The sequence below is a fragment of the Astyanax mexicanus genome, chromosome 23 (genome assembly GCF_023375975.1).
Source record: "Astyanax mexicanus isolate ESR-SI-001 chromosome 23, AstMex3_surface, whole genome shotgun sequence".
Classification (NCBI taxonomy): Eukaryota; Metazoa; Chordata; class Actinopteri; order Characiformes; family Acestrorhamphidae; genus Astyanax; species Astyanax mexicanus.
The window spans coordinates 18,526,325-18,539,546 of NC_064430.1; the positions used below are offsets into that span (position 1 = coordinate 18,526,325).

The 13,222-nt window shown below is 38.3% G+C and overlaps 1 protein-coding gene across 1 annotated transcript; it reads right to left on the minus strand.

The window, feature by feature from the left end:
- Nucleotides 1-520: 520 nt before the first annotated feature.
- On the minus strand, nt 521-11,221 carry si:ch211-246m6.4 (transcription factor 15). Its single transcript, XM_007257093.4, has 3 exons — nt 11,051-11,221; nt 7,957-8,368; nt 521-5,145 (listed from the first exon to the last, which is right to left on the minus strand). The coding sequence occupies exons 1-3, from the start codon at nt 11,161-11,163 to the stop codon at nt 5,116-5,118; spliced, it is 555 nt and encodes a 184-aa protein (XP_007257155.2). The 5' UTR covers nt 11,164-11,221; the 3' UTR covers nt 521-5,115.
- Nucleotides 11,222-13,222: the final 2,001 nt, after the last annotated feature.

The window sequence follows — 13,222 nt, forward strand, 5'->3', positions numbered from 1 at the left end:
CTGTTTTCTGGCTGTAATGCGTAGAAAAGAAGACTCTTAATATTTTACTATAAAATTATATAGAAAATAAATCCAATTAACTAAAATATTTAATAGTATTTTTTTATTTTCATTACACTGTAATGTGTGTAATATTTAATTTTCCATATTCTTATTTTATGAACCATCCCTAAAAAGTAAAAAAAAACGTGAGTAGAAAGTGTTCTAAATGAAAGTTAGTACGAATAGCTGTTATTTTCCATCAGTGGCTCTAGTACTACTGTTTTTCAGTGGGTGGGGCCAAGTTACTGTTTTATTGGTTTATAAATCAGTGGCTGGTTCATGGTCTATTCTGATGGACAACAGCTCTAAAATAGTGTTATATATTACAAAACAATTAAAAATATAGAAAATACACGATGCAGGGTTTTAAAGGGTTAAACAATCTATGTTTTCATGTCCACCAGATGGTGCCACAATCCACAGTTCACCCATAACAGTTTTTTACATGTATGTTTACTTCAGTAAAAAAAAAAAGAAATGATTTTTGAAAATAATTTATTAGGTTTTGGAAAATCACAAGAAGAGTACAGACAAAATTCTCTTACTGTACAAAAAAATACATGATCATTTAAATAGCAGCAGCTTTCACATTGCCATGTGCAAAGGACAATTCAAGTATGTTGACAGGGTTCGAGGCGCAGCGTACTGAATTCATATTTTAGAGGTAGGAGACAAAACATGCAGTTACTAAATTCAGGGTTCTTGTTGTTAAATAAGGTCTGTTTGAGGCTTTTGTGAATGTAGAAATACATAGTAAAGCAAAATTACATTCCTTTAGGACGTGGTGCAACAAAGAGGTCCAGAATAGATCCAAAAGTTTCATTACATCAACTAGAATTGAGTAAATGATGTGACGTGCATGTGATCTGCAGTCTTTATCAATATTTTATGTATATTAAACACTAACAATTATAAGGAGAATTATTTAACACAATATTTTACAACAGCTTGTTTTCATAAATGTATGTACGCTTTTCTTAAAAAAAATAAAATAAAAATATTTTAGATCTAAAATGTCTAGTATATATGCCACATATGCAAAAACCTCAAATTTCCTCAAGTGTCATGGTGCGCAACCAATTAACAGGGACTTTTATTATATTATTCATGCTTTTTAAACAGCATGGTCAGAGTTTTATATAATATGATTTACTTAAATATTATTTGTATGGTTGCACTGCATGACATTTTGTGAGTATTCTGTTCACAGATGAAATAGTTACAGTGGCTTGCAAAAGTATTCATACCCCCTTTTTAAGTTTTTCACATTGTGTCGCCTTACAACCACAGCCTAAATGTATTTTATTGAGATTTTAAGTGATAAACCAACACAAAGTAGCTACATAATTGTGAAGTGAAATAAAAATTATATATGTTTTTTATTTTAACTAAATACAAATCTGAAAAGTGTGACATGCTAAAGTATTCAGCCCCCTACTCTGAAACCCCTAAATAAAATCCAGTGCAATCAATTGCCTTCAGAACTCAATTAGTTTATTAGTGGAGCCCAGCTGCGTCTAATTTAGTCTCATTTCTGTAAAGGCATCATAAAGACCAATGCTTTCACCAGACAGAGAAGTTTTGGAGAGCGTTTAAACAGGATTAGAGAATAAAAACATATCCCAAGCCTTTGGCATCCCAAGGAGCACTGTTCATTCCATCATCCAAAAATGAAAAAAGTATTCTACAACCTCAAACCTAGCAAGACGAGGCCGTTCATCCAAACTGACAGATCAAGAAGCAAGAAAAGAGCTGGTCTGAAAAGCAGCCAAGAGGCCCATCATCACTCTGGAGGAGCTGCAGAAATCCGCAGCTCCATGGATGGAGCTAAATACAGGGCAATCCTGGAAATAAACCGGCTGGAGTCTGCAAAACACTTGAGAATGGGATGGAGATTCACCTTCCAGCAAGACAATGACCCTAAACATACAGCCAGAACTACAGTGGATGGTTTAGATGTCCTGACCTAAATCCCAATGAGCATCAATGCAAAGACGTGAAAAATGCTGTTTACAGACGCTCTAGACAGGGCGCTATTTTGCAAAGAAAGTATCTCAGTTTCAGAGAGATACTCAAAACTGGTTGAGACAAGCCCTGAAAGACTTGCAACTGTATTTTCAGCAAAAGGTTGCTCTACTAAGTATTGAAATAAGGTGCTAAATACTTGCACTTGCACATCACACTTTTCAGATTTGTATCCTTTTTGTTTCACTTTACAATTATGTGCTACTTTGTGTTGGTCTGTCACCTAAAATCTCGATAAAACACATTTAACAAGTTTGTGGTTGTAAGATGACCAAGAGTGAAAATGTTCAAGGGGTAGGAATACTTTTGCAAGCCACTGTAAATTGCACTTGAATATTTTTAAAGCATGTTAAAGAAGATTAACCCTGATTCAGCACCACTATATGACATATTAAAAACACTCACTATAAGCTTTAAAACACTGCGCCGGAGACGTTCTGTGTTCTGTTAAACAGACTGTAGGCTCTAGACACTAATCAGGCTCTAGACACTACAAAACGAATCAATCTGTGCAATACACGCAAACGAGTCAAAGTAAACATTCAGGTTTCAGATGACCTCACAGCCCTAGACACTGATATACAGAGTAATATTAAATATGATTACAGTAATATGAAATCCCTCCTCACTTCCATATTAACTCTATTAGCTAAGTGCAGACTTTAAATAAGATATAAATTCAGATTAGGGGTTTACACGATTAGCCAAAGTGTTACAGGCCTTTCTGTCATCGCTGTCATGCCCATAATTGGCACCTGATTGGCAAAACCTGTTATTAAGGGTCCTGCTATAGTGGCCAGTAGATGTCTACTCCAAGAATTGGCATTGGGTCGGGCTGAGATATCCCACCACTTTCCCTGGGCCAGGTCGGGTCGGGCTTTGTTTTTTAATGCTATTTTTATTTGATTTTATATAAAACTATGGCATGATGATCACAATATTGCAAAGTAACAAACCAGACTGTTTTTAAATGTTAGAATGTTATAGCTGCACAGTATGTGTTTTTGGACCTAGGATATTTGCTTAGTATAAAATAAATAATTTGTTTAGAGGGTATTTTATATTCTTAAACATAGGTAATTATATTAGAGTAGTAGAAAGTTAAATGATTATACAGTTCGTGGCCTTATTATTGTTTTTTGTGTTTTTGCACTTAGGCTAAATATGCTAAACATTATAGTGTTCATTCGTTCAGAAAGTGTTTTATATTCTTAAACCATGTGAAATTGTATTAGAGGAAAGTAATTCAGACATAATTCTTGTAGTCTAATTTACCGATGTTTAGGCCTGTGGATTATTGTTCGCATTGATCCTGTTTTAATCTTTTAGAGATCTGTTCTTCATAAATATTTTTCTTAAATAATAGATCTATGCTTCTTCAGTGTTGCAATTTTAATTAAAATCATTTTGAACAGATTTCGTTCAAATGATATTTGAAAGCTCAGTTTTAACACACTTTTAATGACTAAAAAGGCTCAGGCCAGGTTGGGCTGAATTTTTCGGGCCTGATCTAAGCTCTAATCTGTATAGGGTCCGTACGATGGGGGAACGTCAAGCTGGTGCTCTGCAAAATCAAGTTGCAGCATTACTAGGAGTGAGACCTATCTCATAGTCTTTGGTAGATTCTCGTAATATGATAAAAAGTGCTTCATCATTTTGGTTACGTTTGCTAATCTTAGTGCAAATAGATCATGATGTAAAGATAAGGCTGTGCTCTGCAGTGGTACAGATACTCTTATTTCAGCTTTTTCCAAGTATCCAGGTTAGGCAGGTAAGGTTCTCCAGCTTCAGTTTAGAACAATAAAGTCAAGCCAGCTATCCTAAAACAGCTAAAGTCACTGCTCTGCTGGAGAAGAAACAATCAGCATAGATAGCTCAAGCTGCTCAGGCTGGTTATGTTGGTTGACCTGCTTAGCTCTTGACCAGCGTAGGGTAGGTTTGAAAATCAACCAGCAACAGTCCTCTTTTAATAAGCAGCTTTTTAAAAAGATTGACCCAGCTGAGGTCATTCATGATCTCCATTGTAAAACATTAGCTAGCTATCTCTAAACAGTCCTCAGTGCTAAGTTAGCACAAGCTATTCCTGTAACGCCAGGTGAGCCTCCATCATGCATATCAGCTATAACATTAAAAACACTTTCCTTATGGTATGTAGGTCTCACTATGGACTCCTCAAGACCTCTGAAGATTCCTGTTGTATCTGACTTGCACTAACAAACATTGGCAGCAGATTTAAAGTTCTGTACAAGTTGTGAGGTGGGACCCATGACCCAGCCTATCAAAAGTTCACTGGTTGTACTGGTAGGTACTGACCATTGCTAGACCTGCCTGATATTTTGGAGACGTTCTGACCCAGTCGTCAAGACGTCACAGTTTCACAGCTTCCAGAACTGACTGTTCACTTTAGTTGTCTAAAAGATCCACCCCTCGACAGGTGCCACTGGATCCATATCATCCAGTGTTATTAAAACAGGTTTTAATGTTCTGGCTGATCTGTGAGGGCAGGGCAGTGACGGGTCAGTGCAGCGCTTTGTCACTTCGACCCTGTAACGTGAACATATCTGTAGTCTATAGAGAAGAAGGAACGGCGGGTACCGGGGGGGGTTTGCCCAAAAGTGCTGTGACTGTGTACTGACAGCAACCGCTGCAGGTTTCGGTTACCATCATGTGACCTGGGATGGCCAGACATGGGGCTTGTTTTTTAAGGAGAGGCCCGTGGAGGCTTACTATATCTGACACTGAAATAACTTTGTGCCAGGTGCAGCTTTACACGCTAGGCTCTGATTACACTCACCAAAACAAGGGCATAGACACAAACACACGTACACACACTCACACACACTTGTAAACGAAAGAGTGGGGTGGGGGGAAAAAAAGTGCATTTCAGTGTTTGATTTTCAGGTTCTGTTTCCGTCTGTCCTCAGATTTAAAAAAAATATACATCTGCTTGTTTTGTCTGTACAAGAGTCTTTACATGTAAACGTTGAAGAGGACGCAATGTCCCGTCCAGTCCCGTCCCATCCTGTCCAACTGTCCGGGTCCGTGGACTCACACTGTGTGCTTCTCCCCGGCTCGCATCTGCAAAACATAGAGACACGCAGATCAGAGACCAACACACACCCTGCAGCACTGGTCCTGCATCCTGTCAAACCGTCACACCTACAGTGTCTTGCAAAAGTACTTAAACTATTTGAACATTTTTCACCTAAAGTGATAGTGATACACCAACACAAAGTAGCTCATTATTGTAAAGTGGAAAGAAAATTATACATGGTTTTCCATGGTATTTCCCATGCCATTAGACTGGAATGAAAAAGGGAGGGGGGGATTTGGAAAGGAGTTCGGGGCAGCTTCCCTGGAAAGCATGAAGCTGAAGCCCCCCCACAAGAAGAGATATGGGAAGAGAAAAGGGGGAAGGAAAGGAAGGAGGAAGATGGGTGCGAAGTTGTTCAACACGCAGGTAGAGGGCAATTGAGGATTTCTGTAGGGTGGAGAATGGGTGGAGTAAAGGGCGTGGATCAAAACTAAGTTATATTCATAACTTCACTAGTAGAGTCACATTTTCTTGCAATAACAGCTGTAAGTATTTTGGGGTTTGTCTCTACCAGCTTTGCGCATCTAGAGATCTAGAGATCTAGATCTAGAGATTTTTGCCCCATTCTTCTTTACAAAATAGTTCAAGCTCAGCCAGGATGATGGAGAGCGTCTGTAAAGAGCAATATTCATGTATTTAGGTCAAGACTTGACTGGGCCATTCTAACACATGAATATTCTTTGATCTAAATCATTCCACTGTAGTTCTGGCTGTATGTTTAAGGTCATTGTCTTGCTGGAAGGTGAATCTCCTTCCATTTTACCAGCTTCTCTGTCCCTGCTGAAGCATTCCCACAGCATGATGCTGCCATCACCATGTGTTACAGTAAGGATGGTGTGTTCAGGGTGATGAGCAGTGTTACATTCTGACACAAAGTTCAACATTGGTTTCATCTGACCACAGCACCTTCTTCCACATTTTTAGAAGTTTGCATTTTCGTTCTACTTCGCAATCATGTGATACTTTGTTTTATTTATTAAAAAAATACATTTAATTTTGTGGTTGTAATGTGAAAATGTTAATGTTAAAAGTTACAAATAGATGTACAAATGCTTTTACAAGCCACTGTAATGTTCTGCTCATGGCTTGTTTCTCCGTGCGTATCCTACACTGTAAGGTGGTGATCACTAACCCCACTCCTGGACACCTACCACCCTTGTTTTTCCCCTGTTACCTTCTGAGAACTCTCTTTATTGCTGTAGACTGCAAATAATGTCCACTCTATTAGAACACAGTGGTAAAGAAAGAACCAAAACTGTTTTGGCCCTGCAATCTTTTTAACATGCTTTTAGTCTGTTTCATAGTTTATAGGATCCTAATATCCTATTTAATCAAGTTTTAACAAGTTATTTTTATTTAATCACCTTTTTATTTTGTTTCAAACAATAAACAGCGCTGAACCTCCAAACTCAGTTTCAGATTTTGGTTTTATCTGTGCAGACGGTGCATTTATAGGCAAAGGAGTAACCAACATGAGAGCTGACTATGGATTAAAACAAGTAACTATTTGGAATATCCAGAAAAAGAAAGTCGTCACTGGTGTACTAGGTAACAGTTATAACAAACGGGTAGACCAAGGAAAATCACAACAGTTAATGACAAACATTCTGTTGTCTGCTGTTAAGAAAGACCCCTAAAACAGCTTTTATTCAGCTCCTGTTTACAGAAGGCTTCCTAAACAAAAATACGGAGGATTCACCAGAAGATTAAAAAAAAACCCACTATTATCACAGTGAAGAGGAAGACCAGGCTGGACTTTGCACTGAAGTTAAGAGACAAGCCTATGGAGTGGTGAGACAGAGATTATCATTTACCACTATGATTTGAGATCCCAAACATACCAGCTCATCTGTGAAACACAGTGGAGGTAGCATCATGGCTTAAGCTTGCATGGCTTCTTTTGGGATGGGCTCATTAATCTTAATTAATGTAAAGTGAACTCAGAAGTCTACAGAAACATTCTGCAGCAAGATAATGACAAAAAACACACTTCCTGGAAGAGGATTACAGAAGAAGAGTGTAAAAGTTTAGTGATGCAGTTATTGCAAGCAAAACATTTGCAACTAAATATGAAGTTTTTATACATTGTATATATTATAGGTTGATCTGATCCAGTACTTTCGAAAAATAAAAGCTGAAATGTTGAATGTGTGTCTCATATTCATCTTTTAATATCAAACCCAAATATTTTCAGTCTACAGCAGAAATAAAGGGATTGGCATCACTGTTTGGACTGTAGTGTATTCAATTAGAATTTTTACCAGGCAGTCCTGGGACCAGTGTTGAGCACTTTTGTGTGTAATATGTCTCTAATTCTGTCAAGAATGACTGTCAACCACTCTTTTAAATATGCTGCATGTTCAATTTTCTTACTATGATTAATTTTATTATTTATTATCGGACTGCGGCCTGCACGTTTACTGTGTTAAAACAAGCTACGTGGAACAAACCGCTAGCTGATATAGCCCTGGCTTACCAGAACACTAAGGGTTTCACAGTGTAATTCTGTCAGTGTAGCGCTGTTTACTAGCACTAAAAGCGGCTAGCGCTAGCAGTTATCCGCTAATGCTGCTGCACCCAGCCTTAGTGGAAATCTGGAATTGCTTTTCTCACCCAGATAAACAGTTTTCAGGCGCGAAATCTTTGTAGATAAACATCAATTCCTCTGTTTCTTACTATTGCATAATAGACCAGAAAATACACTCTGATATTGATAGTGCTCTTTATAATCCAGTGTACTTTATAGTGCAAAAATACGGTATCCACAAGCTCTTTCTGACAGTAGGGGTGCTCACCATTTTCCTCTGGTTCCCTAGGCAGAAGGTGCAGATGGGTCTGAGTGAGGCACGGGTGGCACCACCCTGCAGTACGCCGCGGTACTGCAGACACGGCTGCCCATCTCTGCAGGTCTCACCCAGCAGCAGGACGTTGGCGAGGTGGGCGATGTAGCTGGAGGCCAGCCGCAGTGTCTCAATCTTGGACAGCTTCCTGTCAGCCGGCTCGGTGGGGATTAGAGTCCGCAGGGCGCTGAAGGCCGTGTTCACACTGTGTGTCCGGTCACGCTCACGGGCGTTTGCCGCCTGCCTCTGTTTACTGACCCCCACCAACCTCCGGGTAGGTCGGTGGGTGCGCTTCCCAGGTTCACCTGTCGACTTCTCTGAGCTTTCGCTTCCACTCTCCAGCTCCTCCGGGTCCGAGGGGGAAGAGCTACAATGAACAATAAATAAACTCCCTTACAAAACAATAACATATACAGTAATTCCACTTAACAGAAACATATCTTGTTAGGATTCATTTAATCAAGAGCAATCCAGACCACGGAAAAAATGAATTGAACTGATTATTGAAATCAATCAATTAACTCCATTAAAACCCATAAATCCATTTCAGATCCTTTCTTTTCACTGATGTGTTCTAGCAGAGTACCCCTGATGTCTTCTAGTTATTCCCAATCTACAGCAATGAGGAAAGAGTAACAGGAAAAAATGCTTTGCTTTCTGTAGTGTAAACTCAATGAAGGCAGTCTGAGACATGCTTGGTCTGGGAAAATGGAACAGGTCTACCAACTTAATAGGCAAGTCTGGCAGCACCACTGGGCAGACTCTGATTGCAATAGAATGGGAGGTAATGGAATCCGGTGTCCAAGTTTTTGTACAGTAATAGATTTAGCTTAGTTTTAGGTTCACTCCCTCAGAGTAAATTTTACAGCCGTACTACTGGTAATGGTGGTCACATTTAATGCAGACCTCCCAAGTCTCCCGGAAGTTGCGGGAGTCTACCGCATATCAATAATGGTACCCTGATCCCCCCCAAGTCAGATACAATCTCCCTGAATCTAGAACGAGTGGCCCAATAGTAAACACAAACACATGCAGGCGACACAAACAATTTTCCCCAATCACATGTGTGAAAGAGAGGGAGAGAAAAGCGCTCCCCTCATGTACATATTCATGAAGCGCATTGGCTTTTTCTCTGCAAAGAGTCTGTGAGTCAGCCAATCAGTGTTTAGTGTGGGTGGGCAGTGTATTGTTTTCTCCTCTTGGACGGGATGCGTTCAAGAGCATCATGGCTCCCATCAAAACTCATGTCACCTGTGACTACTCTAAAGTATATCCATGTCTGGTAAAAGTAAAAAACATAATAATAATTGCAAAAGGCATGCTGAGGTGAGTTACTGTGACACACACTCACACACACACACGCACACACACTCACACACACACACATTTAAATGATTAAGGTAGTTAATAGCCCATCAGCATCACTAACGATTTCATCCAACTTCTTCTATGCTGCGTTTAAAAAATATATCAAAATATATAAAATTTAGCTATCTTAGCTATAGCAGCGTCTCCAGCTTGTGGTTTGTGAGAGCCATGTCATCAGCTGGTGTTGATACACTGTGTTATATGAAGTCCAAAGTCAGAGCAGTGTTTTCCCACAAAATCCTACAGCACTTCATGCTTCCCTCTGCCGACAACTTTTATGGAGTTGCGGATTTTATTTTCCAGCAGGACTTGCCCAAACAGAACACTGCCCAAAAGTACCAATTGGCCTTATATAATATTCTAATTTTCTGAGATACTGATTTTTGGGTTTTCATTGGCTGTAAACCATAATCATCAACAATAAAATAAATAAACACTTAAAATAGATCACTCTGTGTGCGATAAATCTATGTAATATGTGAGCTTCACATTTTAAACTGAAATACTGAAATAAAGTAACTTTTCAATGATATTCACATTTTCTGAGATGTACCTGTATCTAGCTTTTGATGGGGAGTGAACTGAGTGAACTGACCTGCTTTTAAAGACTTGAAGCACAGTGTCACATTTCCATAAACAGTGCAACATAGGTTTGGATTTTTTTGTGTGTAGTTCATGCCTGCACTTAGCACAATGCTAACTGTAGTACACAAGCTTTTATTACGTGCTAGCTAAGCTACATTAGCCTTATAGCTCCTACATTAGCCCCATAGCTTCAGTGCTAATTTGCAAAAATAAGATTTATTACTTGTTAGCTAGCTACATTAGCTTCATAACTCTATAGTGCTAAGAATTGTCTATATTTTATATATAAATTTAACCTAAAACATCATCAGATTTTTACACAAGTCCTAAAAGTAGATGCCAGTTGAACAAATGAGACAAAATATTATACTTGGTTATTTGTTTATTAAGAAAATGATCTAATATTACATATTTGTGATTTGCATATGGTTGTAATAAGGAATACTCATAAGCAAACTCTTAAAAGAAGCTGGGTCATGCAGCAAGACAATGACCCTAACTAAGCACACAAGTCGTTCTAACAAAGAATTGTTCAAGAAGAATAAAGTTAATGTTTTGGAATCGCCAAGTCAAAGTCTTGAGCGTAATCAAATCTAAATATTGTTGAAGGACCTAAGCGAGCAGTAATGTGAGGAAACCCACCAACATCCCAACATCAGAGTTCTTCACATACATTTCCTACTTATAAATATGTAGTATTGGATAATTTTACTCAATACATAAACGACCAAGTATAATATTTTTGTCTGATTTGTTTAACTTGTTTTTTTTTTCATCTATTTTAGGGCTTGTAGGAAAACCTGATGATGTTTTAATTCATATTTATGTAGAAATATAGAACATTCTTTAATTCTGTAAGCTTTTAGTACTTGTTTGCTAAATTGGCATTATATCTCTAGTGTAACACAAGCAAATTAAACTTCAGAAGCTGAACATAATTTTTCTATTTTACCACATTATGCAAAAGACTATCGCTTTTCTTATAATAACTACATAGCTACATGCTTTAGTACAACCACATAATAATCTGCATTGCTACACCACACAGTGTTTAGTTACACAAACACACACACGCACAGTGGTCACACACACTCACAGGCAGGAGGACGGGTGGTCCTTGGCCCCTGCGGACTTCATGGCGTGGGCGTAGAGAAGGCTGGGAGTGTGTGTGAAGGCTGCTAGTCCAGGCTGGAGCTGTTGGCTCCCCATGCCGCTTTATGCTGGAGTGAAAATAGCAGCCGGAGGCAGCTGTGGCTGATCCGGTGACCGGGGGGCTCCCACTGACCACCGACCCGCTTTCACTGCTGCATGCCATTTCTCACTGTGACCTGCGGGCCTTGTTGGAATGGGACTCCACCGTGTGGCTCAGCGTGTGAATGATTTGGTGAACTTTTAGGGTCACAGCAGACCTTTTTGAAGAATCTAATGAATGTGTTCAGCTACTTTTAGTTGCTTACATATAGTTATGGCTGAACGTGTTGTCACCCCTTAATTTTTTCGAAATAATGAAGTATTTCTCCCAGGGAATCATTGCTTGAAACAAAGTTATTTAACAACAACATTGAAAAGGTTTCAGTCATTTTGTCCAGTCCATATATATATATATATATATATATATATATATATATATATATATATGTATCAGTCTATGGTGTGTGTGTGTATATATATATATATATATATATATATATATATATATATATATATATATATATATATATATATATATACACACACACACCATAGACTGATACACACACACACACACACGTGCATCTCAAAATGTAATTGAAATATCATTGAAAAGTTGCTTTGTTTCAGTAATTCTGTCCAAACTGTGAAACTACTACACACAGAGAAATCTGTTTTAAGCATTTTTATTGTTGATGATTATGGATTACAGCCAATAAAAACCCAAAAATCAGTGTTTCAGAAAGTTAGAATATTATATAAGACTAATTGGTACTTTTGGCAGTGTGGGCATTGTGCCAGGTCCTGCTGGAAAATGAAATCCGCATCTCCATAAAAGCTGTCGGCAGATGGAAGCATGAAGTGCTGTAAGACTTTCCAGGAAAACACTTCACCAAGTTTCCACCATTCAGTGATGGTTTGGAGTGACATCTTTATCTGTATGTTTATTCATTTAATGTATTGATATTCACATTTATTTATTTATTTGCACTTCAGTCAGTTTTTGTCCTCCATAGTGGACATGGCAAAACCACCTTAAGAAAAAAGTTATTTAAAGTAAAGGTTTATAATCATCTATATTTGTAATAATGTGTTCATTTAGATTAAATCATTAGAAATGTATTGGTTCATAGTCTTTTTTATAAAATTTAAACAACTATGCTAAAATAAAAAACGATATTATTTTTATTTGATCACATTATATTACAGTCTTCAGATTAAGTGTTAACAGGAGGGGTTCCTGTGTCGGCCACTAGGTGTCAGTGTTGCACTGTGCAGTAATCTGCAGACTGCTGTGAGCTGAGCTGAGCTGAGCTGAGCTGCAAGCACATCGTCACTGCATGAGCCTCTGAACAGAAGAATGATGAGCCATGTTACAAGTTCAGAGTAAAATAGATGTAAGTTCTAAAATGTACATCAGTGGCGGATCCTGGTCTTTCAAGGAGGGGAAGCTCAATTTCGGCCTACATCTTAACATATGTCGTTTTATTTTCACTACACAAAGGTACCCATTCTTTACATTGAACAATTACATAAAAAGACGCTATGACATGAATAAACATAAAATGATCAGTAAAAAAAAAAAACATTACGCAAATTTTTTTAAGTTGGTAAAGGAAAAAAATGCAGGTAAATTTAGTTCATTTTTGGACAGTTTTAATTTCCTTGAATAATCCCTTTATTAATTAAAATTATTTACATTATTTTTAATGATAACACAATACTTACTACTTGCCCCTGTTCATTTATGTCCTGAGATAGTTTCATCAAGAGGCATGGCCATCAGTACATTTTATTTGTTACAGCACTTCCAGTCAGCCAGCTCACTTTATCATACCAGAACAGCTGAAAATACCTGTTTCTTTTCCCCACCTGCTGTTTAACTCTAAGTTTTTCTTCGTAAGGAAGACTATCAAATGGCTTCTCCAAAATTCGGTCCACAACATTAAAACTGTCTGACATTATGTTCAGCTTGCTACCTAGTTAGGGACTGGAGCGAGGCTAGTGTGAAGTGTGTCCGTCTGTGAGTGCTTTGTGACGGTGGAGGGGCTGAGCAGCACCCGCTGGACAGAAACTG

What these genes read in the sequence shown, in the direction of transcription:
- si:ch211-246m6.4 (XM_007257093.4), bottom strand. Translation starts at nt 11,163, where the DNA reads ATGGGGAGCCAACAGCTCCAGCCTGGACTAGCAGCCTTCACACACACT. An exon ending in GACCACCCGTCCTCCTGCCT is followed by an intron (nt 8,369 to 11,050) that starts GTGAGTGTGTGT and finishes TGTTCATTGTAG; the next exon opens with CTCTTCCCCCTCGGACCCGG. An exon ending in TAGGGAACCAGAGGAAAATG is followed by an intron (nt 5,146 to 7,956) that starts GTGAGCACCCCT and finishes TATGTTTTGCAG; the next exon opens with ATGCGAGCCGGGGAGAAGCA.